Raw genomic sequence first — 27,749 nt, 5'->3', positions numbered from 1 at the left:
TGGAACGCTGTTGTCGTCTCTGTGCATTGTAGAATTTCTTCTTGAGATCATCTATAAAAATGAAGTATTGTTGCTTGCAATATGAACTACAGTACATAGTGTGCTGTGTATAATGAAGTGTCCTTGAGATTTTTCTCTACATTAACCCCTTCATGACCAGGGGTATTTTCATTTTTTCGTTTTCGTTTTTCGCTCCCCTCCTTCCCAGAGCCATAACTTTTTTATTTTTCAATCAATATGGCCATGTGAGGGTTTATTTTTTGTGGGATGAGCTATATTTTTGAGTGACATTAGCATGTCACGTACTAGAAAACGGGAAAAAAATTCCAAGTGTGGTGAAATTGCAAAAAAACTGCTGTCCCACACTGTTTTTTTATTGGCTTTTTTGCTAGGTTCACTAAATGCTAAAACTGACCTGCCATTTTGATTCTCTAGGTCATTACAAGTTCCTAGACACCAAGAATGACTAGGTTTTTTTTTATCTAAGTGGTGAAAAAAAATTCCAAACTTTGCTAAAAAAAAAAAATGTGCCATTTTCTGATACCCATAGCGTCTCCATTTTTCGTGATCTCGGGTTTGGTGAGGGCTTATTTTTTGGGTGCTGAGCTGATGTTTTTAGTGATACCATTTCGGTGCAGATACGTTCTTTTGATCGCCCGTTATTGCATTTTAATGTAATCAAAAAAACGTAATTCTGGCGTTTCTAATTTTTTTCTCGCTACGCCGTTTAGCAATCAGGTTAATCCTTTTTTTTATAGAACGGGCAATTCTGAATGCGGCAATACCAAATATGTGTAGGTTTGATTTTATTTTTATTGTTTTATTTTGAATGGGGCGAAAGGGGGATGATTTAAACTTTTTTTTTTTTTTTCATATTTTTTAAAACTTTTTTTTTACTTTTTCCATGCTTCAATAGCCTCCAATGGAGGCTAGAAGCTGGCACAACTCGATGGCCCCTGCTACATAGGAGCGAAGCTCAGGTCGCTCCTATGTAGTAGAATTGTTGCATTGCTATGAGCGTTGACCACAGGGTGGCGCTCACAGCAATCCGGCATCAACAACCATAGAGGTCTTCAATAGACCTCTGGTTGTTATGCCGACACTTCGCTGACCTCCAATCATGTGACAGGGTCAGCGATGCGCGCATTTCCGTCCGGAAGCGCTAGTTAAATGCATTTGACAGCGGCATTTAGCTAGTTAATAGCGGCGGGTGAATTGCGATTCCACTCGCCGCTATTGCGCACACAAGTCAGCTGTACAAAACAGCCGGAGCCCACATCAAAGCAGGGGATCTGAGGTCAGAAAGGGGTTAAGGAGCAAGCAGACAATGTGAAAAAAAAATTTCAGGACTATTTTATATTCCTTTTTATTTGCAGACATTAGGGACATTTTTTAAGAAAAATAGGAAACACGTGTCAGAAATTGAGTTTAAACTTTCAGTATTTATTTTACAGCCATTTTTCATGAGTTTTCGAAGTAAATGCAACAGCAAAAATTAATCTAAGATATCTATTTATTAATGTGTACAGTTTGCAAAGTGAAATTTTATTTTTCTGGATTAGCTTATATTTGCAATGTTCCATAACACAGTACGACGATGACACAGTAATTGATTAAATCTTTATATCTTAATCTTGTTTACTTTCAGGACTCGTATTTCACACGCACTTGCATGGGCATTGTGATGCTCATGAGTATCTTTGGGATTATAAAAGAAATTGTTCAAATCTTTCAACAGGTATGTTATGTTATGTACAGGTTATTTTCTAAATTAGATTTGATTTCAGGTATGACAGAAATGTACCTGACTTCCAGACACCCTGGTACCATGAAGCAAAATCTAGCTAATTCCCTGCTGTTCTCAGCTAGACTGGAGGAAATTATGTTTCAGCCGCCTGATCCTACAGCCAATCAGTAGCCTCAGCGGTCTGGTCATCGGTGGTTACGACATCACTGAAATGTGGACAACGGACAGCCACAGGCAGACATGCAAACAGATTAGATAATATAATATGAATATTTACTAAGTAATTTACAAAAAACAAAGGAAAGGATGGTAGGTAAACAGGGTATAAGTATCAAATCCAATGACAGCAGTTCCTCTCAATAACACCGACTAAGAATATACAGGTACACAAACAGAATTAACAATTGTATGCAAGCAAATTACAACGCAATTAACATTTTCTATGCTTAAATCAATAAAACAACAGTATTGTGCCAGTACGTTAGTAATCGCCATCTCGGAGCAGTTTTTGAAGTGTCTTTGTCACGAATCGGTTGTCGGGTGACCCGGGACCAGGGGCTCCTTCCCTGTACATTCTGCTAGGGGGTGCCCTAGCTCGCCCTATTCCCTGGGTTGCTTCTGAAGATGAAGATGCCAGGGCCACATACTTTGCCTTATCTCCTGTATCTGCCCTCCGTCTGTACCCTTTCCCCAACCAGGGAAGAGGGGAGTAGCAGTGCACCGCAGGACACCAAACAGACGAACAAGGCAACATGAACAGGGGCAACTAAAAATAACAGGCATACAAGTATTAATTCATTAATAACAGAGGAATGCACTGAGGAGTGGAGGATGGGGAAAAATGTAGGAAAGAGAAGAAAAGGGAATTATCACACTTACTAACCCAAGCAACAGTCACTGATAAACCCATCAAACTCACTAACCACTAACTCCAATTCTCCCAGCCATGCAGCATAAGCTAACTCTGACAATGTGTGTCAGTTAGAACCCAGATTATGTAGAGGATAGGAGTGTCTAACCATGCTCAGTTGAGAGCCCAGGCTCCCAGAGCTACCAGCATGGCCAATTAACCTCTGTACTGCCAAAAGAAATTTACACTGTTTAAAAGAAGGTGAAGTACTTATTTTCAGCACAGGAGTAGGAGCAATCTGAGACTGTGGTCTTCTGGCTCCTCTCTGTCGCAGTAATCCCGTGACAGTCTCTTACAGAAGAGTCCTTTTCTCCTAACTGGACCTCTATAAGGCTATTTATATATGTGCATATATATTCAGATGTAAGACGGTACTGGTACATCCTAAGACTGAAGTAGAAGGTTCCTTTCTTGGCTCGGTACTGAATTATCAGAAATGGCACCTTAAAGCTGTTAGGGAATGCCAATCTCTTCAACACAGGGTTTCCCTAAATCCTTAGGCCATGTTCACACTTTGTGGCGTCCCTCTGCGGGTTCTCCCGCAGCGGAATTGATAAAACTGCAGGGCAAAACCGCTGCGGTTATCCCTGCAGATTTATCGCGGTTTGTTCCGCGGTTTCTGCTGCGGGATTACTCCTATACTATTGATGCTGCATATGCAGCAATATGCAGCATCAATAGTAATGTTAGAAATAATAAAAATTGGTTATACTCACCCTCCGATGTCCGGATCTCCTCGGCGCTGCACGCGGCGCTCCGGTTCCAAAGATGCTGTGCCGAGAAGGACCTTCGTGATGTCACGGTCATGTGACCCGGGCGTCATCACGGTCATGTGACCGCGACGTCACCGCAGGTCCTGTTCGCACAGCAACTCTGACCAGCCGGCCGCGTGCAGCGCTGAGAGGTGAGTATAACATGATTTTTTTTTTAATTCTTTTTTTTCCCCAAATGTGGTTCCCAGGGCCTGGAGGAGAGTCTCCTCTCCTCCACCCCGGGTACCACCCGCACATTAACCGCTTACTTCCCGCAACCTGGGCACAGCCCCATGCGGGAAGTAAGCGGTTCAATGCATTCCTATGGGTGCAGAATCGCAGCGATTCTGCACAAAGAAGTGACATGTTGCAGGTTTTAAACCGCTGCGTTTCTGCGCGGTTTTTCCCGCAGCATGTGCACAGCGGTTTGCGGTTTCCATAGGGTTTACATGTAAATGGAAACGCTATGGAAACTGCTGCGGACCCGCAGCACCAAAATCGCCACGGTTCCGCGGTAAAAACCGCAAAGTGTGAACATGGCCTTAGAGTTAAGGCCTCATATGGCCTAGCCCAAGATGCTGTGTGCTTGGTTGTCCTCACCAAGTCAGCTCATGCAAATCCGAACAACGCATCCCAGAGTCACTAACAACAGATCCAAAATTGCACCACCCTTTCCAGACTTTCTCCAAGCATCAGCAGCTTCACCTTCACCCGGACTCTCCCTCAACTCCACCTAAGCGCCCACCAACTCCCAAAAACCCCACGCTCCAACTTCAGCCGCTCACTGCTGCTCTCTCTAAAGGCCAGATCATATATTACATCACAAATCTCCAACAATACACTAAACTGTGATTAACACTCACATTATCACTTCTGGTCCGGGAGAGAGCAAATCCTTTTTTCCCTACTTTAGGCTTCTCTCAGATTGAGCACCATAATCTTGGTGACAGATGCTCTTTAACCTAGGGCACTCCCATAACACCAGTAATATAAGGTCAAAGACCTAAAGATGCCAAAGAACAATATTTCTTAGTAAACAATACCCCCTAAATTTCTAATTTTCATGTCAAATATATAAACTAGATTTGTTTTCCAAAATTAAAACTGAAAAGAGGGAAGCTAAATTGAATGCATCATTCTTCTATAGACCATAAATACATAATATAGTTTCTGATAACTTCTTTTAGCCAGGACTAGGAAAAAAGATAAAAAAGGAAGGTCGTCTTTTTTATTTACTATTCTTTTCTTCATGAACACTTTTATCTTTGTCCAAAAAAAAGTTTAACAAATGACACCAAACCATTTATGAACCTGGTGACAAAGTGTGTTCACAGACACAGTTTTTTAATGTATTTTATGCAATCTTAAAGCCAAATACAGGAAGGAATGCAGAACAGAGGATAAAAATGTTTACAAGAAAAATCACCACTAAAATATGTATTGTGGGTTTATACTTTTAGTCTTGGGTATACAATGATAAATAGAACTGGAGTACGGTAAGTAGTTTAAGCATTTATTTTTTTATTATCTGAACTGTTATCATTGCTTACGTTGTATATGTTTTTACATTTTAGAAACTCAAGTATCTAATGGACAGTAGTAATATTTTAGACTGGGCAATCCATGTTACCGCCATCCTTTTTGCATCATCTCTCTGCACAAATCCCCTTTACGTAGAAGGTTGGAAATGGCAATGTGCAGCAATGGCTGTGTTCACATCGTGGGTCAACTTTTTGATTTATCTTCAGAGGTAATAAGACATAATAGTTCATACATGTAATAGATTTTATCATAGTATCTGCCTAATCATGGTTAAGTGTCAAACAATGGAGGGATACAGGGGAACGATAGCATCCAGTTGCCAATTATTATACTTTTATAGGAGATATAAAAGAGAAATGGCACAGTGCTCTCACATGGTATACATTTACTAAACTAGACATGTCAGGAGAACAGATGGGTCAATTGAGCATTATTTGTATAAAACTGAAAAATTAGACTACTAATTTAATCCAAAATTCTTCAATAAACATTTTTTTGCCCCATCTGATAGGACAATGTCACCAATGTTTGGCTTTCTTGCTCTCAGAGTCTCTTTATTCTGCCACGTTCACACATTCAGTATTTGGTCATTATTTAACATCAGTATTTGTAAGCCAAAACCAGGAGTGAGTGAGAAATACAGAAGTGTTGGCGTGTGTCTATTATACTTTTCCTCGGATTGTGAGCCGAAACCAGGAGTTCAACAAATATTGTTGTAAAATACTGACCAAATACTGGACGTTTGAATATGGCCTAAATGTTCTGCCTGATTGCGGAGACTGTGTTCTATAACACCCAGGACAAACAAAGCTGTGACTTGTTTAGGATATTATCCAGCCATAGAATCTTTCCCTTTATTATCTAACTTAAAAGTATAACAATAGAGCGCTATTCTTCCTTGCCAGGGTAAAGGCTACTTCACATCCAAATATAATGTATACACCTTGTGGAAGCTAGTGACTTAGCGGTGGGCAAAATGGTATCAAGTACGGTCGAAGTCAGGGACACAGAAGTTTGGTTCAACCAGGGCTTCTCCATTATTAGTGTACAAAATAAATTTACAGCCTTTATGTCCAGGCACAAAACACAAATTAACTAGACATCAGCTTCCCTGACTGTGCATGTGGACCACTAACACCGCTTGAAAAAGTAGGAAAAATAATGTGTTACTTCTAATTTGAGCAACCTTCCCTGTGGCCACTCACTCTTCACCTTTGTGGCAATCCTTGACCACTATCTTGTCACTATCTCAAGACATATAGAGCGAGAGGTACTGACTGTATATAGAGAAAACAGTTTAGTATATACACCTCTAAAATATTTCTTCTTTTTATTAGAAAATGGTAGCATTTCATTTCAATTGATGACTTGGATGTGGTAATAAATAATACATTCAGCTAAAGAATTACATGAAAGTACAGTATTTCAAAAGTATGCCAGGTCAATGAATTTTGAGTTGGTTACAATGCAACCTAGAGGTAAATTTAAAAACAATATAAAAAACATAGGCGAACCTGGAGAGCCAATGTACATTCCTATAAATATATTACTTACAGTGCCTTGCGAAAGTATTCAGTCCCCTGGAACTTTTCAACCTTTTCCCACATATCATGCTTCAAACATAAAGATACCAAATGTAAATTTTTGGTGAAGAATCAACAACAAGTGGAACACAATTGTGAAGTTGAACGAAATTTATTGGTTATTTTAAATTTTTGTGGAAATTCAAAAACTGAAAAGTGGGGCGTAATGCAGTTTGTAATGTAATTTTATAATGCACTTTCTTAAACATTGCCATTCAAATAACAAAAAGATAATGGCAGTATTGGTAACTAACAATGTCATTTATTAAAAATCATTGTAGGTTTGAAACATGTGGAATTTATATAGTGATGTTTTGGGAGATCCTGAGAACACTTGTGCGAATTATACTCATCTTCTTCTTCCTGATTTTGGGATTTGGATTAAGCTTCTACGTAGTGCTGTCTCCACAGGTATGTTTGATTTTTAAGTTAGTTCTTAGATGTTTTTTAGCAGACTAAGGGCAAATGCAGAGAACCTTTATTTCGGTCCTAGTGTAATCAGACCAATGTTACTCTATGGGCCTGTGCACATGTCCAATTTTTTCCTCGGACTGTGTCAACAGAAGGATGGTTTTCTGAAGATAGCGACATTTCTATGGTGGCTGATATGTCATTATCTTAATGAATGTGCTGCATCTCACTCCAGCAGATCCTTCGTCAATACTGATATGCAAAGTGACAGCCTTGATGAACCAGGGTCTGTATGCTCATTCACCTGAGCTAAAAGCACGCTATTGGGACCTTTTTACTGATAGAGTTTAGGTCAACAGCTATAAAACATGTATAGTTAGATCAAATGGAAATTATTGGCAGATACTATATCTTATTTTACAGTATATAGTCCATTGACATACAGTAAATTGTCAATTTACAGACAGAATATACAGAAAAACCTGACCAGCACCTTTTAAGTGTGAAGAGGTGCAAGCTGTGACGACGAGATTATATAGAAAAAGAAACCACAGCAGCAGTCTGCAAACGTTTAGGGCATGTGAAAACACTGAAATCATTAAAAACATTAAATCTAGACTTTACCATCCAAGGAGATGTACTTAGAAAAACAAAGCTCAAAGCTTCTTAGCGCATAATTTGGCCAATTCACGTATGCCCGTCAGCCACGACAATGTGATCTCCCTCTGATGGGTCCCTGTTCTATTATACATGCCACTCTCAGGCTATCAACTTACAGTTAAATGAACAAACATGTCTATCCCGGGATTTGAGCCTCCAATTTATAGACAAAATACTTCTGATTGATTATGAGGTACTGTAGCTAATGTAGAGAATCTGTCATGTGATTCATGGTGCCCAAATTGTGGGCAGCACGAATTGCAGTCTGGCTGTACAATTGCAACAATATAATTCTCTTCAAAGAAAATATGCTTTGACATTCCGGCCAGGTACCATAGCTGGAGACAAGACTGGTCTGGCTCCACCCCCAGCCGACTCTTCCCAGTGTTGCTGCAGCTGATTGGCAGGTCCCTCCGTCGTGTATCTTTTAGGGAAAACCTGTCAATCACCTGTTGTGGGGCTGGGAAAAGCCAGAATGGGGGCAGCACCTGGACTAGTTTGTTCTCTGGCAATGAAACTGTTCTGGATTTTCTCTGAAATGCTGGAATATTTCAGAGAAAAAAATATCCAGCTGCAATTGTGAAGTCAGGCTGCGATTTATACTTTCCATGGTTTGGGCAGCATGAAAATTGCCTGACATGTTCCCTCTAAACTAGGAGCCAATTTGATCTTTCTCGGTGTACAAATAATAAGACATTTCATAGTGCCGACTAGATAGTTGAGCTGGCTTCTGCCCAACCTAGGCTTTAATGCTCGGCATTACCATGCTATAATGTCTAGGATTCAAGTACAATATGCACAATGTTTTCAGTAGTCTTAGAAGCATAGATAGACTGTTCTTTCGATCATTTTTTATCCTACATTAAGTATTCATTGCTTAAGTTTCCTTTATTTTTCTACCTACTTATCAGTTCTCGGTCATTATAGCAGTATCTTTATATATTATTTTGCGACGTAACTGTATGATGTGATTTTAATTAACCTTTTTTTGTTTGTTTCTTTTATAGACGGCATTCAAGACTCCAATTCTTTCTCTAATGCAGACATTTACCATGATGCTTGGAGACATCAACTACCATGATAGTTTTCTGGAACCACTTCTTGAAGATCGCATTGAATATCCAATTATAACATTTATTCATCTGATTGTGTTCACTTTATTAATCCCAATCCTTCTGATGAACTTACTAGTGAGTTATACTTCATATAGTGCAAAAAAAATTGTTGATGGTAATTCATCAGTTTGTTTCTAGCAAAATGGAACTGATCAAAGCAGGGATATAGTGTGAGCGCATGTGTGTATGTGTGTGTGCGTGTGTTTATGTATGGGTCTATGTGTGTTTGTGTGTGGATTTGTGTGCAATTCCTTGGTTTGTATTATCTGTTTGTTTTTTGTTTGTTTTTTTTCTGTTCTGATACTTAAAGATATACGCACAACAAATTATGAGACTTTATGTTCGTCCCAAGAAATCCAGCTAGATAATTTCTTTAGTAAGAAAATATTGAAAATCCTTATGATAACAAAATACGCAAATGTAAAAAATATTCTACAAGAATAAATGTAAAAAGTTATATATAAAGAATGAAGCAAGCATAAATATTAGTATAGATATAAATCAGGACCTGTGCGTTAGATGTCTTGCATGACTTGAAAACATTTTGTATCGAACAACGTATATTCACCCAAAATGTATAGTATATGTCCACCAAACATACACAGATGATCTCGGGCTACCAATTTTGTCTGATTTCTCCAGTCACATTCGTTCTTGCTGCTGCAACAAATTTATTGTGCACATGGGTGTTTGTCACCCATGTGTAGAGCCTCCATATACAGCCAAGCATGGGAGATACATTAAAAACTAACATGAACTATTAAGGGGTTTGGCTACAATTTTTCCCGAAGGTTAAGGAAACATACTATCTCTCACATAAGCGTAATGAGCTTTTCCTTAGTTTGAAAGCCATTGTCAATGAGCCCAGGCTGTGGGAAAAAAATAAAAACCTAGACTCACCTCTAAGACCGAGACCATGCTTTAGCACTTGATACTTTGTCCCTTGTTGGTCTTTGGTCATCATCATCATCTGGAGGAAGCATAATTTAACCACTGCAAAGCTGATTGGCTGCAGCCTTCACAATCTGTCCATGCCAGTTCCTTCTGCTTGGACAGAATGTGATGGTTGCAGTCATTCAGCAGTCACGCTATGCCTTTTCTAGATGTTGATATCCTGAGGGCACAATACTGAAAGTGGAAGAGCGACTCCAGTCTTGGAGGTGAGTATAGGATTCTTTTCCTTACCCGCTTTCCTCCTGGACCCATTAACAATAACTTTTAAAGTAGGGGAAAGACCCTTTACATAATTAAATTAAATTAAATTAAGAATAAATGACTAACACATATTCTTTAACTCCAAGAATTATACAATGGAGCAGGATGACACTGGTTTATTGAGTATTTTCATTTAGAGCATATACAGGGTGGTCCAAAAGTAGGTGGACAGTATGTGTAATAGGGTTATGAAGGGGGAGATTTATCAAACAAGGTGTAAAGTGAAACTGACTCAGTTGCCCTTAACAACCAATCAGATTCCACTTTTCATTCTTCACAGACTCTTTGGAAAATGGGTGTAAAGCTTATCGTCCACATCTAATTCATGGTTTATTGGAAGATGATCTAGACAGGCGGCTGCAATTTAGTGAGATTATGCTTAACGAAATTGAAGAAAATCCAGTAATTTTAGATAAGATCATGTGGAGAGATGAAGCTTCTTTCAAATTATCTGGCCATATTAACAGACATAATTGTATTTACTGGTATAATGAGAACATGCATTTAACATTAGAGCAACAACTAAATGAGCCTGGTGTCAATGTTTAGGGTGGTATTTCAAGTTTTGGACCATTTTTTAATGGAACAATCACAGGAGATAAGTATCTCGAAATTCTAATGAATCAAGTTGTTCCCCAGTTACAGCAACAGCCTAATTCAAATGACCTTTATTTCCAACAAGATGGGGTCCCTCCACATTATTCAAGAGTAGTCCGCGAGTAACTTGATGAAACATTTCCTAATAAATGGATTGGCCGAAGAGGCCCACTTGGTTGGCCGGCACGTTCACCAGGCTTGACCCCAATGGATTTTTTCTTTTGGGGATTACTCGAGGACAAAGTTTATAGTCGAAAACCAAAAAGTGTCAGTGATTTGAAAAATTAGATAAGAGATGCATTTCAAGAAATTAACACCCAAAGAGACTTGTGGAAAAATGTTTGTCGATGCTTAAGAGGCAGACTTCAAAGCTGTGCAAATTGTGATGGAAAACAGTTTGAGCACCTGCGTTGATAAAATTTAAGGGCTTTTGTATTATTGTTCAGAATAAAATTTAATTGTCATTGTTATGCTTGTGTTAGTAAATATAATTTTATATATAAGTCAAAATAAATGTTATTATTTTCTGTCCACCTACTTTTGAACCACCCTGTATATGTAAATATGAGAAAAGATGGAAAGAAGTGGAAATGTCAAAAATAATACTACTGTTTTAGAAATGACACATAATCAGGGATATTCTCTTAAATATCCTTATGGGATCGTTTTTGGTGTTTTTATGATAAAATAGGTAGTAGAAAGAATAAATATGAGTCCTTTTTTACCTATGTTGAATTGTGTCTGGAGTAACTGTGTTCTTTTTTTAATGAACCCATAGATTGGTTTGGCTGTTGGTGACATCGCAGAAATACAGCGGAATGCAGCTCTTAAGAGAATTGCAATGCAGGTGAATTTTAAGAATTTCTGTGTAATGAAAAATATTTAGACTTGAGAGTCCTCAGTGGTTGATACCTTTTAATGGCTAACTGAAAAGATGGTAACAAATTGCAAGCTTTCGAGACTACACAGGTCTCTTCATCAGGCACAGACTAAAGCAAATTCTGAAGAATCACATATTTATACACAACACAGCACAGAGCTGTCATTCTGACTCTGGCACTCGTGGTTGGTGCCCCCACACCATTCAGGCATGAAAGGAGACTAGGTCCCATTACCTTTGACCCCCTTCTACAGCAGATTCAGCTTGAGAAAGGCATGTTTGTGCCGAAACGTTGCAAAGGTTAATCTGTCTTTCAATCGGGTCATCCTGTATTTTTTCTTTGTTATAAATGACAATAATCTCATAAAAATTAAACATTTTATTGAAAAATAATAAGAATAAAATATATTTAAAATAATTAACAGCTGATAATAGAAGCACAAATGATCATGTATGATACAGGTAATTAACAGCTGATAAAGAAGCACATATGATCATGTATGATACAGGTAATTAACAGCTGATAATAGAAGCACATATGATCATGTATGATACAGGTAATTAACAGCTGATAATAGAAGCACATATGATCATGTATGATACAGGTAATACCTGTATCATACATGATCATATGTGCTTCTATTATCAGCTGTTAATTATTTTAAATATATTTTATTCTTATTATTTTTCAATAAAATGTTTAATTTTTATGAGATTATTGTCATTTATTGCACAAAAAATTTTTTGGGGGAGGATTTTTTTGTCAATTAAGTGATAGACATAATTTAATTGTACATACGATTGGTTTCTCTTCTGATTGGATTTTTTCTTTGTTGTATGGTGGTGGCATTTGCCTCATTGGTCTACATTGGACAATACATTTTCATTTGAGTGCCGAGCTTTTTTTGTTATTTACAACCCCATTGACATACACAGTGTGTGCCAATAAGGCCACTGCACACAGCAGGGAAGAGTACAACGTACGCTCCAGTACAGGAAGATTTCCATGCATGTTAGAACAGGGGAGACAATATTCAAAGCCAAAAATGGAGACATTAGGCAGAGTTTACTGCAGAGAGATGGCGGGAATAGAACTCATCTTTAGAACACGTGTTTGCTTTGTCAATAATAAATCAAGGTCCATTTCCTTTTTAAATATCTTCAAAGTGTATATGCAACCACATAGGTACAGTATGCTTACTCTTGGATTTTACCATCCTACCTGGAGCTGTGATTGCTCTTGTGGCCATAAAACTTGTTGCAGACTCTCTTTAAGTGAGGGAGTTCTAACATCAGCTAAAGAGAAAACAAGTTTAAAATGTAATTTTAATGTACAAAAAAACTCCTTAAAAGCAATGAGAAGCAGGTTATATAATTCAGAAACACATAGTCTACACGTTTTAAACCTACAGAGGGTTATTAAAGGGAATTAGCAAGTGTTTGCTATGTCATAAGATAGGAGTTGAGGCACAGATTCCAGGGATGTGTTAAATATTAGGCTGTGTGCTGTTGCTTCCATACAATGAAGACTTTATCACCGGGAGATTATCACTGCCTGGACTACAGTGCACATGAGCCCTGGTCTGACCACATCCCCTTCTCTGATAAGCAGGTTACTGTCAATAGACAATATCCACAGAAAGCTGTGGTGTTGGTGGGGTCAACTTCCTGAGCTCTGAAACATGCTACATCTAAAAACTCTGATTGTGTCAAAACTGCAGCACCCAGTAATCTAAGTGATACATCGCTGGAATCAGGATCTCTTTTCCTACATTATGCTACTCTCAGATAAGGTAGCAAAAACCTGTTGACAGATTCCCTTTGATAGTAACTGATCAGATCTGGGGACTGGTGAGCTGATATATTTTTTCCTCAATTGCTTCTCTTTAATACTAGTCTGCCAGCACAAATTTACTTTTCAAAGAAAACGTAGGTTCCCCTGTTGCACCCTTAGCATGGCCAAGGAGTTCAGTGCACCTTCCCACACAATTGTTTTGCATCTGTCTCCACCATAATCAGGCTCCTATAAAGCCAGATCCATCAATCAAGGAAGAGGAGGAAGTAGATAAATGGAAAGCAAGTAGGTGGTAAGATGCACTAAGTTGGTCGGAGACACCAAGGGTGTTATTTTGTTCCAACAGACTTAATTTAAATACATGAACAACTGTGGTTTTACCCCTTTGCCTTTTGTATAGTTGTCATTATTCCTGAACATGCTGGGACTGTCTTGATTTTTTGGGTACAATGCCAACTAAGTTGGGGCTTTCCTGGCCCTAAAAGGAATGCATGCTCAGTTAATTAGCATTTCCAGGCGGGTCTGGGGATGGAACTTCAAGATCCTTCTTCTGCCAACAGCACTGTTGGTAATAATGTAGTATTTATACTTTTTATATCCAATACAACTTTGTTATTTGCTGGACAATTTGTACTTCATCTGGATGTAGGTGACACAATAAAGCTTTTGCTTAGACTAGACTTTCCATTTGTGTTTCGATCAGTGTTAATCACTGTATTCAAGAGGTGAAATATCTATCAATTGTTGTAGCACTTATTTGTATCTCGCTATAATTAGGTGAATCTCCATACAAATTTAGAGAAGAAATTGCCTTTCTGGTTCTTGAAGCGAGTGGATCAAGTCAGTGCGATTGTTTACCCCAATCGGCCAAGAATATGGGGAATGGTTATCAAATCAGTGAGTATTGTTCTGCATTATCATGTTAGAAGAATTTATCAATGATTTTTTGCACATGTTCAACTATTTCTTCATAATGCAGATTACACTTATTCACGCTGGCTACAGGATTCCATTCATTAAGGTTTAATAATATTGGCCTCAATGGGTAGAAGAGCAGTGCATTACATTTCTCTATATCTATATGTTTTATTTATTAATTTATTTGACCTGTTCTTTTATTCCTTATATTTTAATGGGCATATTTTTTTCACTCAAAAGAAAACAAAACAAAAATTACTTCAGGGGTGGAATTAATAACAAACAAAGCTAAAAAACAGGAATACACAGATATTATGTTTCTTTAATTTTTATGGAATTCAGTGTGCATGGCAAAATTACATTTTATAACTGTTGTAGGGATTTGAGTTTGGGGGTTGTAGTAATCACCTAGACAGGTTAACGATGCAACTATTTTTTATTCCTTACGTCTATGGTCTTACAGCAATTCCGAGTAGATAGCCACAATGCAATGCCCCCCAGTCCACAAGATCCCAACCTGAGGCCAGTACTTCGACTGCCCCTAAACCAAGCGATACGCGATACGCTCTGTCTACTATCTTTTGGTTGGCCCATAGCTTTTGTATCTCCCACCAGTATAGTATATAGTCAAAGTCCATGCTCCTCCAGATGACGGATTCCATGACCGTAGCATGTGTGTCCAGCTCCAGGTGGCAACAGTCCTTAGGATAGTTCCTCAAATCCAGACGACTGATCCCACTACTATAGCACATGTATCCGGCTCAAGCCAGCAACTGATCTCCAATCTCCAAAGGCCATCCATACATGGGGACCAGTACCTCAGCAAGAGATCTTAGTCCCTTGACATTACTGCACCAACTCCCTCACTAAACATGTGGCTTATTATTCTGCCTCTCCTGGGATCAGCCCTCTGGATGGGCAGAAGTGTTCAGACCCTGCCTCTTAAACATTTGCTGAAGAATATTCCAGAAGCCCAGTCTCCAGCCTGTCAGCAGGGTTGTGTATTAGGGAACCCCCCTGAATAAAGGAACAAAGACACACATACCCCCACCAGATGCAGGACAGTGTGGCCAATGTGTTTTCCATGATCTTCCATTAAGCTCTATAGCAGGACTACATAGGTTTATTAACAGACACAAAGGCCTTCATGATCGATTGGGGGATCGGGGTGAGATGGAATGATAGGATGCCTCTCTCTAACTGTTTTGGTGTCACAGCTTTTGACCAAATGTTATGTGCATGTACCTCTCATGTTGGAAGGAACATAATTATAGGACAACCCCTTTAAGGTACATCTCCACAAAGAATTGAAAATGTGAATTTAGTTTTTTTTTTCCAATATTTTCTTCCTGTGAGATAAGCTCCTGTCAAAATTGTTAGTCTTGAATAAACATGGAATCTACACTATCTGTATATATTCATGAAGATGTCTTGGGAAAATAGCAAATGACTGCAGATAGATAGACATATATATTCATATGGTCAGCATTAGGCATGTGTTGGTCAATAATATCAACACATGACTCCATAATATAATGCACATACTTTTTCAAATAAATATTTTTTTACTGGAAAAAGCAGACAAAGCCGCTTCCTCACCCTTCTAGCAGTGGCTTATCTTGCATGGCAACAAATGATATATAAATCTAAAATGCTGGTCCCTCTTTCATCTAAAATCTTCCCACATGGACAGTCGGCAAGCCCCCATACAAATAGCATTGTTGTTGGCCAATCCCACCAATAGCATGTTTTGCTGACTTCGCTTTTTAATAACTTGAATTAACTTCCATTTATGTGGATAATTAAGTTTCATCCAAAATGCAAGAAATGTAGAAAACGAATAATTTCCAATGGTAAGAACCCAGGTAAATGTATAGTGAGGTGGATTCAGGCAGCTTGTTATGAAATATACCTTTTCCTATTTGCAATAAAAGTTGGGGGCAGAATGAGATTCCTTGAGCCATGGTTCAAATTGTATACGTTTAATGGTAAATTTTCGACTAGAAAAATTATGCCCACATCTCAATCCCTCTGTTTGCCAAAATAATAATATTTTCATTTTTTTTTAGAGCATGTTCAGCTATTTCCTTTCTTGTGATGATTTTAGAGTTGAAGCTCCCAGCAATGATGCCACAATGGAAGTGGAACTTTGGAAGCAGAAGAATAGGTTTGTTTTTTTATATTTATCTGCTTTTTTGTCTGATTTGTAATAACTCTAAAATAATTTATGATTCAGCCAATAAAGTTATTAAAGGGAACCTGTCGGCAGGATTGTGCACAGTAACCTACAGTGTCAGGTCGGCACCGTTATACTGATTAAAATGATACCTTGGTTGATGAAATCAGTCTTGTGGTTGTTGTAATCTTTATTTTCAGTTTTGAGTTAATGATATGCTCATGCTCTAGAACGGGCCTGTGGGGGGGTCATCATGTGGTTCTCTGCTTAGGTATTCATGTCTATGGCTTCTGACCGGTCACTGATCCCTCACTGACCTGCCCCCTAGCTTACAAAATCGCCGATAGCTGCTACTGCACTGCTACTGCACAGGTGCTGGCAGCGACATCTTGAAGGAGGACATTTTTTTTCTCTAGCAATATGGCACCGCCGCACCTGTGCAGGACCAGCTGCCGGATCACTGATAGCTGCTGCTGCGCAGGTTCAGCCGGCACCATTTTCAAACTGATTTTTTTAATGAATATAAGAATAAGGTCAAACAAAATCATTATATACACAATAGATATGAAATCATGCTGCAGCGCAGGCACCACCGCTGGCACCAGCCTGTTTATCACCCCAGGAAGCTGATTATTACAGTGGTGTTGCCTTCCTCTCGGGGAGAGTGATGTCATGCCTGAAAGCGAGGAGGATCCCTTTATCAGGTGGCACATACATGCAACATGTTCTGATTCCAGGCCAGAAGGGGGAGCTCTGAACCCAGTTTAAGGGGAGCTTCCCCAGATATATGTTCTGGCTTGGAGGAGGAGTTAGGTAGTCTGAGGAGACAGTCGGAGCAGACAGTTGGAGGAGAGAGGAGAGTGAGGAGAGAAAAAGCTGGAGCTGTGCAGACAGGTGGTTCTGCAGCTCCTGGTCAGAGTGGAGGAGTCAGACAGTGTTGTGTCGATAGAATGTGTGAGAGGAGAAAAAGCACAGGAGAAGTAAGGAGCTGGAGAGGAGCTGCGACTGGGCTCCCTCCACGCTGAAGTGCAGGAACCGGACATCAGGAGTCCAAGGCTGTGTGGGACTGTATGCCCCACAGCAGAAACCGGAGGGCAGAAGATTTCAGGTCGTCTGTCCGCACCCACACCCAAAGGCACAGCAACATATAGAGCCCGGAGTCATATCTAGAGAGACCTGTAAAAAGGCTTGCATTGCCTGCCATGCGGGTACTGTCTTAGGACAGAGAGAGAGGACCTTGTGTGGAGCCAAAGGCAGTAAGGGACTCACCTTACAGCACAAGAGGAAGCCTTCCAACCTCACCTGAAAAGGGGGATCCCTAATCGCTTCCAGGCCGACTGGTCCTCACCATCACCTGTTACCGGTACCCTGGACTGTGGCCGAAAACCACCAGTAAATGATAATGAGACTGCAACCTCGTGTTCTCTAATTCTTCCTGGCACCACACCATTTTTTCATACTTCACTGGGAGCCCTGGGGATCAAGCTTCACCTTTGGGAAGCCATACCACCCTTGCTGCAGTACCACCATTCCCAGAGGACACCTTTAAGCAGTGTTGGTCATCCCTGACCGCATAACACAGGTGGCGTCATGAACATTCCTTATTTTAAATATTCCCCTTTAAAAAGTTTCCCTTTAACTTGGATGCACAGGGCCACGGTGACTTACCCTTTAATGGCCACCGGACCCGGAACCGAGTACCCTAGGCACTAGCGGGCGCTCCACCTGCAGAAGGGTTTTTTTTCTTTCAAGCTATATTTTTTAATATTCATTATGTAAACAAGGGGGCAGGTCAGTGAGGGATCAGTGACCTGTCAGAAGCCAAACACATGAACACCTAAGCAGAGCACCACATGAAGACCCCCTGTCCACAGGCTGCCCAGGAGCACGAACATATCATTAACTCAAAACTGAAAACAACTCAGAGCTTCAACTCCCTCCATAAGTTTTCTATAGTACTAAGGTCTGGAGACTGGCTAGGCCACTCTATGACTTTAATGTGCTTATTTTTGAGCCACTCCTTTGTTGCCTTGGCTGTATGTTTTGAGTCATTGTCTTGCTGGAAGACCCAGCCATTACCCATTTTTAATTTCCTGACGGAGGGAAGGAGGTTGTTACTCAGGATTTTATGGTACATGGCTCAATCCATTCTCCCATTGAAGTGGAGTAGTCCTGTGCCCTTAGCAGACAAACATCCCCAAAACATAATGTTTCCACCTCCATTTTTGACAGCGGGGACGATGTTCGTTAGATCATAGGCAGCATTTCTCTTCCTCCAAACACGGCGAGTTGAGTTAATGCCAAAGAGCTCAATTTTCATCTCATCCGACCACAGCACCTTCTCCCAATCACTCACAGAATCATCCAGGTGTTCATTGGCAAACTTCAGATGGGCCTTGCTTCTTGAGGAGGGGGACCTTGCGGGCACTGCAGGATTTTAAGCCTTTACGGCGTAATGTGTTACCAATGGTTTTCTTGGTGACTGTGGTCCTAGCTGCCTGGAGATCATTAACAATTTCCCTCATGTAGTTTTAGGCTGATCTATTACCTTCCTCATGATCAAGGATACCCCATGAGGTGGGATTTTGCGTGGTACCTTAGATCGATGTCGATTGACAGTCATTTTGTATTTCTTCCAGTTTCTTACGATTGCACCAACAGTTATCTCCTTCTCACCCAGCGTCTTACTTAGGGTTTTGTAGCCTATTCCAGCGTTGTTTATGATCTTGTCCTTTTGTCTTTGTCTATGATCTTGTCCCTGACATCCTTATAAAGCTCTTTGATCTTGCCCATGTTGTAGAGGTCAGAGTCTGACTGATTAATTGAGTCTGTGGACAGGAGTCTTTATAAAGGTGACTATGTAAGACAGCTGTCTTTAGTGCAGGTAACGAGTTGATTAGGAGAATCTAACTGGTCTCTAGGAGCCAGAACTGTAAATGGTTGGTAGAGGATCAAATACTTATTTCTCACTGCAAAATGCAAATAAATGTATATAATTTATACAATGTGATTTTCTGGATTTTATTTTTGATATTCTCTCAGTGTTAAAATTAACCTACCTTTAAAATTATAGACTTTTCATGTCTTTGTCAGTGGGCAAACTTACAAAATCAGCAAGGGATCAAATACTTATTTCCCCCACTGTACCTTTTATGATTGTATCCAAATAGTTTTATTGTAACCTCATCTGTCCACAGGACTTGTTTCCAAAATGCATCAGGTTTGTTTAGATGTTTTTTTTACAAACTTCTGATGCTGAATTTTATGGAGAGGACGCAGGAGAAGTTTTCTTCTGATAACTCTTCTATGAAAGTCATATTTGGGCAGGTGTCTCTGAACAGTAGAACAATGTACCACAACTCCAGAGTCTGCTAAATCTTTCTAAAGGTCTTTTGCAGTCAAACGGGAGTTCTGATTTGCCTCTCTAGTGATCCCATGAGCAGAACTTACTGAAAATGTGCTTGGTCTTCCAGACTTTATTTTGACCTCAACTGTTCCTGTTACCTGCCATTTATTAATTACATTTAGAACTGGGAAACGGGCAACTTGAAAATGCTTTGCTATCGTCTTATAGCCTTCTCCTTCTTTGTGGGCCTCCACCATTTTTATTTTCAGAGTGCTAGGCAGCTGCTTAGAAGAACTCATGGCTGCTGTTATATAGCACGATGTTAGAGGAGGCTGGGTTTGTATAAAGCTGGGAAATTTGCATCACCTGGCCTTTGCTAACGAAGATAGTGAACAAGCCATAACCCTAACAGGATAATTAAGGTCTGAAACCTTGGTCAAAGTTACCTGATCACACAAATTTCCAAGGATGCCCTTATGTAACAACCCTGCCGGCATCACTGCATGGCCTTCCATCTCCCACCTGCCTGATACATCAATTCACTCACCCTGGGCCATGCTGTGAGTTGTATCTGCTGCCGGCTCCATGCTGTGTGCCTCATGTCTGTCTGCTCTGTGGATGCCCCCTGGCTGTGTGCATAGGGGCGGCGCTGGCCATTCCATATTTTTATTGAGACTGTGTGCACCTTCCTAAGGTGTCCCCGGCCAAAGGCCTTTGACACTTAAGGCATACTCACCCATTGGAGGACGCCTGAGCAAACTATTTCCCTCAGTTAATATTTGCTACTGAGCTGCCAGGTCCTGTTCAGTCTCTGAGGGCTGCAATACGCAGGCCTATATCTGTGTCCAGTTCATGTATCCGTGTCTGTTCCTGTCTGAACTCCGGTCTATGTCCATTCCTGTTGTTTCCTTGCTTGTTTGCCATTTCCATTCTGCGGTGTGTATCTCTGTGTTCTCTCTCTCTGCTCTGCTTGCCACAATCAGTGGCTCTGCACCTCTCTGCTCTGCTTGCTACAATCAGTGGCTCTGCACCTCTCTGCTCTGCTCACCACAATCTGTGGCTCTGTGCTTCTCTGCTCTGCTCGCCACAAACCTGTGGCTATGTTCCTTCTGACTCTTGGCTCCGCCTCCAGTGGTTCTGCTCTTGGCTCCACCTCCAGTAGTTCTTCTCTTGGCTCCACCTCCAGCAGATCTGCTCTTGGCTCCGCCTCCAGGGGTTCTGTTCTTGGCTCCGTCTCCTCCTTCTCTGATCTTAGCTCTGCCTCCTTCTATGCTCTTTGCTCTGCTTCCTGTGGTTCTGCTTTTGCATCTGCTCTTGCGGTATTGCTCTACCTTCCTTCTGCAACTTGCCGAACAGTTCCTACTTGTTTCCATATACCAGCCCTTCTGAACAGGTTCCTACCCATTTCCTTATACCTGCCAGTGTACCGCTTCCTATCTGTCTTGCCGGAGTATCAGCCCTGTCTGCCTGTCCTGCCAGAGAGCCAGCTGTGACTGCCTGCCTGCCAATGTCTCAGTTGTGCCCATCTGCCCACCAATGTTTCTGCCATACCCATCCATCTGCCAGTGTCACAGCTGTGCCTGCCGGCTTGCCTGTGTACCCCTGGGGGGTTCAGCAGCCACAGCCATAAACCACCCAGGGGTGGTACCTGATAGCTACCTGCCGCACAAGTCTGACCTCACCATCAGAGGCTCCAGCGAACACCTAGGAAGCTACTTAATCACAACCCTTCCAGAGTAGTCTGGTCAGTGGTTCAGTGGGGCCACACCCACACACAGCCGCGCCAACCAGTCTGGACGCTAGTGTTACACCTTAAAATGTAAAAAATGAGAATATATATATTTTGCCTACAATGCAAAGAAACTCTGTCATCTTTAACTTTTGTTTTTTTAGAGATCATTTCATCTTCATCTGCCTCTATTTATACTGCATATCATATTGTGGGGTTACAAAAAAATATATACATTCATCAAAATGGTGACAGCCGTGGCCATGATACATGCCTAATATGACTATATGCATTTATGCTTTTGTCCTACACTATCGTGGGTAGAAAAAAAAATTACCTCCATCAAAATGGCGCCAGCTGCGGCACCTGTGCAGTAGCATCTATCGCGTTCCGATAGGTGCTCCTGCACAAGAGCCACCACAGTTGCCATTTTTATGGAAAAAAAATTTTTTTTTTGATCCATCAAAATGGCACCAGACCGCACCTGCGCAGTAGCATCTATCATCGACAGATGCCACTGTGCAGGTGCCGGCACGATTTTGATGAAGATAATTTTTTTTCTCACAATAGTATAGCTAGTATAGGACTTAGACCGGTGTCACACTTGCAACTGCAATGCGAGAAACTCGTGCGAGTCTCTTGCCTCAATACCCGGCACTACCGCCGGCGCTCGGTACTTGAGTGTGCGGCTGCATGTATTTCTATGCAGCTGAACCCTCCGGTCTGAACCACCGGCGGCAGTGCCGGGTATTGAGGCGAGAGACTAGCGTGAGTTTCTTGCATTGCAGTTTCAAGTGTGACACCGGCCTAAAGCATAATTGCATATAGGCATATTTAGGGAGCGCCTAAAACTATGCAAATTATGGATGGTCCTAATATCTTGGGGTAGAGCATTCTACAGGATTGGCGCAGCACGGGAGAAGTCTTGGAGTCGGGAGTGGGAGGTGCGAATTAGTGCAGAGGTTAGTCTAAAGTCGTTTGCAGAGCCCAGTGGTATGTTAAGCCAATAGACCGAAATGAGGGAGGAGATGTAAGGGGGTGCCACACTGTGGAGAGCTTTGTGGGTGAGAACAAGTACTTTGAATTGGATCCTATAATGAATGGGCAGTCAGTGTAACGACTGGCGAAGAGCGGACACATATGAATACCGATTAGCTAGATGGACAACCCTGGCTGCTGCATTAAGGAAAGACTGGATAAGGGGAAGCCAATTAATAGAGCATTACAGTAATCCAGGCGGGAGTGGATCATGGTGACAGTGAGGGTTTTTGTTGTTTCCATGGTGAGAAAAGGGCGGATTCTACAGATGTTCTTTAGGTGTAAGCGGCACGAGCGGGCAAGAGATTGTATATGGGATGTGAAGGAGAGATCAGAGTCAAACATAACACTCAGACAGCACGCCTGCTGGCGGGGTGTTATTATGGTGCCTCCTACAGAGAGGGAAATGTCAGTTTTAGGGAGGTTAGTAGATGGCGGGAGCAGAAGTTGTTCAGTTTTGGAGAGGTTGAGTTTCAGATAGAGGGCGGACATGATGTTGGAGACTGCGGACAGACAGTCACAGGTGTTCTGTAGTACAGCGGGGGTATGGTCAGGGGATGATGTGTATAGTTGTGTGTCAATTCATCGGCATAAAGATTGTACTGAAAGCCAAATCTGCTGATGGTCTGTCCAATTGGGGCCGTGTAGAGGGAGAAGAGAAGGGGGCCAAGGACTGAGCCCTGAGGTACCCCGACAGTGAGAGGAAGAGGAGGTGAAGTGGAGCCAGCGAGCAGAACACTGAAGGAGCGATCAGAAAGATAGGAAGAGAACCAGGAGAGAGCAGTGTCCTTAATGCCTAGTGACTGGAGCCTAGAGAGTAGGAGAGGGTGGTAAACAGTGTTGAAAGCTGCAGAAAGGTAGATAAGAATGAGCAGAGAGTGGTCACCTTTACATTTTGCTGTCAGAAGGTTGTTGGTCACCTTGATGAGTGCAGTTTCTGTCGAATGTAGGGGGCGGAAACCGGACTGTGAAGGGTCTAGGAGGGAATGAGTGGAGAGGTAATGGGTAAGGTGGGAGTAGAACAGGCGCTCCAAGAGTTTTGAGATGTAGGGGAGATTGGAGACTGGTCTGTAGTTATATGTGCAGGATGGGTCGAGGGCGGGTTTCTTTAGTAATGGAGTAATGATAGAGTGTTTGAAGGAGGAGGGGAAAATGCCAGAGGAGAGGGAGAGATTAAAGATTGTAGTTAGGTGAGTTGTGACGACTGAAGAGAGAGACTGGAGGAGTTGAGAGGGAATGAGGTCGGTAGTGCATGTAGTCGGATGAGAAGAGAGGAGCTTGGAGACTTCTTCTTCTGTGATGGGATCGAATGTGGAGAGTGAGCCAGGGGAAATGCAGGAAGGGATGGGAGTCACTGCAGTTGGTTGCTGGGAGCGGATTTCCTGACGGATATTATCTATTTTCTCTATAAAGTGGGAGGCCAGGTTATAAGCACAATTGACTGTGATAGGGGCTTGTGCTTTTGGCCTGAGGAGGGAGTGAAAGGTGTCAAAAAGTTTCTTGGAGTTGTTGGATAGTGAGGAGATCAGAGTGGTGAAGTAGGTCTGTTTGGCGAGGTGAAGGGCAGAATTATAGGTTCTTAACATAAATTTGAAGTGTGTGAAGTCTTCTGGTGTGCGAGTTTTCCTCCATAAGTGATCAGCACACCTAGAGCATCGCTGGAGAAATCGGGTTTGCGATGTGAGCCGGGGCTGTTTTACTCTGTGTTTGGAGGTTCTGAGGGTGAGGGGAGCTACTTGGTCCAGGGTGCTTCTAAGAGTGTCATTGAAGTGATGTACAGCCAGATCAGGACAGGAAAAAGAAGAGATTGGGGACAATGATGAGTGTAGGGAGTTTGAAAGCGTATGAGGGTTAATAGCATGTAGATACTTAACTATAAACCTACGATATCCCTAACTTTGTGAGCACATATACCTAGAAGAATCAATTGTGTTTTAAAGACATGGGGTTGTCATACCAAATATTGATTTTATTTAGATGTCACCTTTGTTCAGACACCTTGTGGTTTGTTAATTGATAGAAATAAACTAACCCTTTTTTTCTATTGCAAATATAGTTTAGTTTACATTTAGTTTAAATTTGTTTAGTTTTTTGTTGTTGCAATTTTTAACCATTCACCTGTTGATTAAATTTTCCAAGTTATGACGGTCATGTTGATGCCAAATGTGTGGAGGCTTTTATTATATGTATCATAAAATATATATTTTTTTACTTAATGTTTTATTATTTTTGTGAAGGAGACTTTTTTTTATTACTGTTTAATTTTGATTGCGTATTTTTTTTTACATATATTTTACAAACTTGCCCCCAGGAAATCATAAAATATCTGTTAGAAAGATTTTTTTTTCTTCATTGCTCATTTTTTCCACTGTAACCTTGATTTCCATAGAAGGCCAATTCACAGGGGTAAACAACCTACTACAGTGATTTAATATTCACTGTCAGATATGATATGGGTCTGCTAGAATCCATCAGTTCTGCTGTTTTCGGTAGAGACCTAGCCATAATGTGATCACAAAATCCTACAAAAGCATCAGCAGTGTTGATGCTTCTGTTTGTTGCAACTGTATTTAGCAAAGGAAAAGACAGTAGGAATAGTAAGCCACTTTAATCTTTTCCTCAGGGTTCGAGGATGTGTCTGAGAGTCCCGGACCAGACCTACATCTGCTATATTACAGGAACTTTAACCTTGCATCGTAAATTTACTGTGGTACAAGTTTAAAACCCAGGACCACGTGACATAAATTTACGGCACTTGGAATTTAAAGGGTTGATGAGGAACTGTCAGCAGATTTACCAATACACACTGTATTCATGTTAGATAGATCTCTTAGCCTTTATGAGGCTGGTATATTTACTGTGAAAATCCATGCCAGAATGTCTATTAAAATTACAATTTCAATATTAGGCAGAAAAATCTTCAAATGGGTGTTTTGCCACAATTCTGACATGGATTTTTACTTCAAGTCCCTCAGCCTGATCTGAGCTAAGATCTATTTAATCATTTATAGAGTTTGAAATCTAAAACGTGGTTTATTTTTACAAGTAAACTTTGGTGAAAACACTGTGGATAATTGAAGCTGACTAATATATTCACAATTTTAGATTGAAGGACCTGTCCACAGCAATGCAGAAGCAGCATGAACTCATCAAGCTGATCATTCAGAAAATGGAGATCGTATCAGAGGCGGATGATGAAGACCAGCAGGACAGCTGTCAACATAATAAACCGAATAAACAGCAGAAGATGGAACGCAAAGACAGCAAATGGGATTGTGTGGTGAAAGCTGTAAAATGTAAAGCATAGAATTGTATTTCAGGGCTGATTGTTTGCTGCATTGAAATGTGATAATCATGGTCTATATCTTGTCCCATACCAAAACTGGTCCACCATGATAATATGATTTTAGTTTGCAAACCTTGATTCATTGAGTTATTTTATGAAATATATCCATCTCTAGAAGGTATTAAGCTATTCCAAGTTCCCTCTTATCCAGTCTGAAAAGAAAGGAGATTTTGGTCAAGATTAGTGATGAGCGAGTATACTCGTCGCTTGGGTTTTCGAGCTGCATGATTTACGGCTACTAGACAGCTTGATTACATGTGGGGAATCGCTAGCAACCAGGCAACCCCCACATGTACCCAGGCCCGGCTAGCAGCTGTAAATCATGCAGCTGTGTCAACAAAAACTGAATCTCCAAACAGTCACAAATTTTCGGAGACCACCCGAGCAATGAGTATACTTGCTCATCACTAGTCAAGATGTGTTGGGTATTTAGTTTGAAAGATTGTTAAATAGGATTTTGGAGAGTTTCGGCTGAAAGGGAGTTTGTCAGCACAGGATGACTGTTCAAACTAAGTCCCGGAGGAGCCAATCATTTATATACACCGCCCCACCTGCTTGTTTTACCGTTATCTCCACCATCCCCACCTGCTTGTTTTCCCGTTATCTCCACCATCCCCTTATTTAATTGACAGCTCAGGCTTCATAGAGCCAGAGAAGGGCGGAGATATATGGAAGACAAGCAGGTTGGGAAGGTGTATTAAAAGGATTGGCCCTGCCATGACACACTGACCGACTGTTAGCACCGAACGGCTGTTTAAACAGTTTTAAAGGACAGAGTCCCTTTAAAAAAAAAAAAGAAAAACTCCTGGAAAAACTCAATGTGAAAATAGCTTCAAACTAAAAATCTTTATTGCTGATTTTGAAGTACTTCTGATGATATTCCCAGAAATACCAGGCTACAGAACCCAACCCAGACACAATGCCAGAAAGTGCATCCCTATTTTCACTTTCTTTTCCAAATTCACGTAAAAAGCAAGTAATGTCTTTATCTGCTGCTCTCCTAAATGCTTGATCTGCTTCAATGCGCAATCCCTACGTAAGTAAGGGGACTCTGTCAGCACAGAATGACTGTTCAAACCAAGTACAGCTGCTCAGTGCTCCACAGTGGGGTCAATCATTTATATACACCTTCCCACCTGCTTGTTTTCCCTCTACCTCTGCCATTTTCTGGCTCTATGAAGCCAGAGCTGTTGATCAAACAAGAGGAAGGTGGAGATATAGGGAAAACAAGCAGGTTTGAAGGTGTATATAAATGATTGGCCCCATCATGCATGAAGCACAAGTGGCGGGATTCAGTTTGAACACTCACCCTGTGCTGACACAGTCCCTTTAAATGATATGGACACCAGTAGGGGCAATTTACCTTTACTTAAAAGGAAACCTGTGACTTCAAAAAATGATATTTGTCTGAAGATATAGTGGTAGTCTGCCGGTAAGTTGCATTAAATCTTGTCTGTGAGTCTACAAGGAGAAAATAAATCAATAGGCTCCCTGCAGTAGCTCGCGTCCAGTGATTGGGTCAGTGCAGGGAGAGGTTACGGTCACATATAGGGCTCACTCACACCAGCGCATATAAAATCGGTCTCATTCCCATTCAGAGGAATGGGACCATTTTTTTCCTCACTTGACATCCATGTGCAACTCATTTCTTTACTCAGCTGCTATTCATTAAAGGACCATCTACAGTTTCCCATCTTACAGAATTGCAATATATCCATAAAATCCGGACACTATTCTGATGGCCTGTATGGCATCTGATTTTTTTTTCTCCCTCCAATCTGATTTCAGAGTGAAATATTTTTTACTCATGCCAAGTACAGCTGAGAAAAAATACGCTGATCTGCACTGCCTTATTAAATAACACTGGTCCGAGTGCAATGCCTTTTTATCAGAATGCACTTGTCCGATTTAGGCTACGTTCACATTTCCGTCTTTTGCAGACTGTCACAATGCGTCGTTCTGTGGAAAAAACGCATCCTGCAAAGTTGC

The 27,749-nt window shown here is 41.0% G+C and overlaps 1 protein-coding gene across 1 annotated transcript in view; it reads left to right on the top strand.

The window, feature by feature from the left end:
* Positions 1-26,366, top strand: part of TRPA1 (transient receptor potential cation channel subfamily A member 1) — a 181,902-nt gene extending 155,536 nt beyond the window's left edge. The window contains exons 20-27 of the mRNA XM_077270649.1: positions 1,649-1,738; positions 4,984-5,159; positions 6,816-6,945; positions 8,613-8,795; positions 11,311-11,379; positions 13,985-14,104; positions 16,195-16,292; positions 25,520-26,366. Of these exons, the coding sequence (XP_077126764.1) occupies positions 1,649-1,738; positions 4,984-5,159; positions 6,816-6,945; positions 8,613-8,795; positions 11,311-11,379; positions 13,985-14,104; positions 16,195-16,292; positions 25,520-25,721 (1,068 nt within the window). The 3' untranslated portion in view covers positions 25,722-26,366. The remainder of the gene's footprint in view (positions 1-1,648; positions 1,739-4,983; positions 5,160-6,815; positions 6,946-8,612; positions 8,796-11,310; positions 11,380-13,984; positions 14,105-16,194; positions 16,293-25,519) is intronic.
* Positions 26,367-27,749: the final 1,383 nt, after the last annotated feature.

The sequence above is a fragment of the Ranitomeya variabilis genome, chromosome 6 (genome assembly GCF_051348905.1).
Source record: "Ranitomeya variabilis isolate aRanVar5 chromosome 6, aRanVar5.hap1, whole genome shotgun sequence".
In the NCBI taxonomy this organism is placed as follows: Eukaryota; Metazoa; Chordata; class Amphibia; order Anura; family Dendrobatidae; genus Ranitomeya; species Ranitomeya variabilis.
Note: the sequence above shows the minus strand (reverse complement) of the source record. Positions and strands in the feature narration are given on the sequence as shown.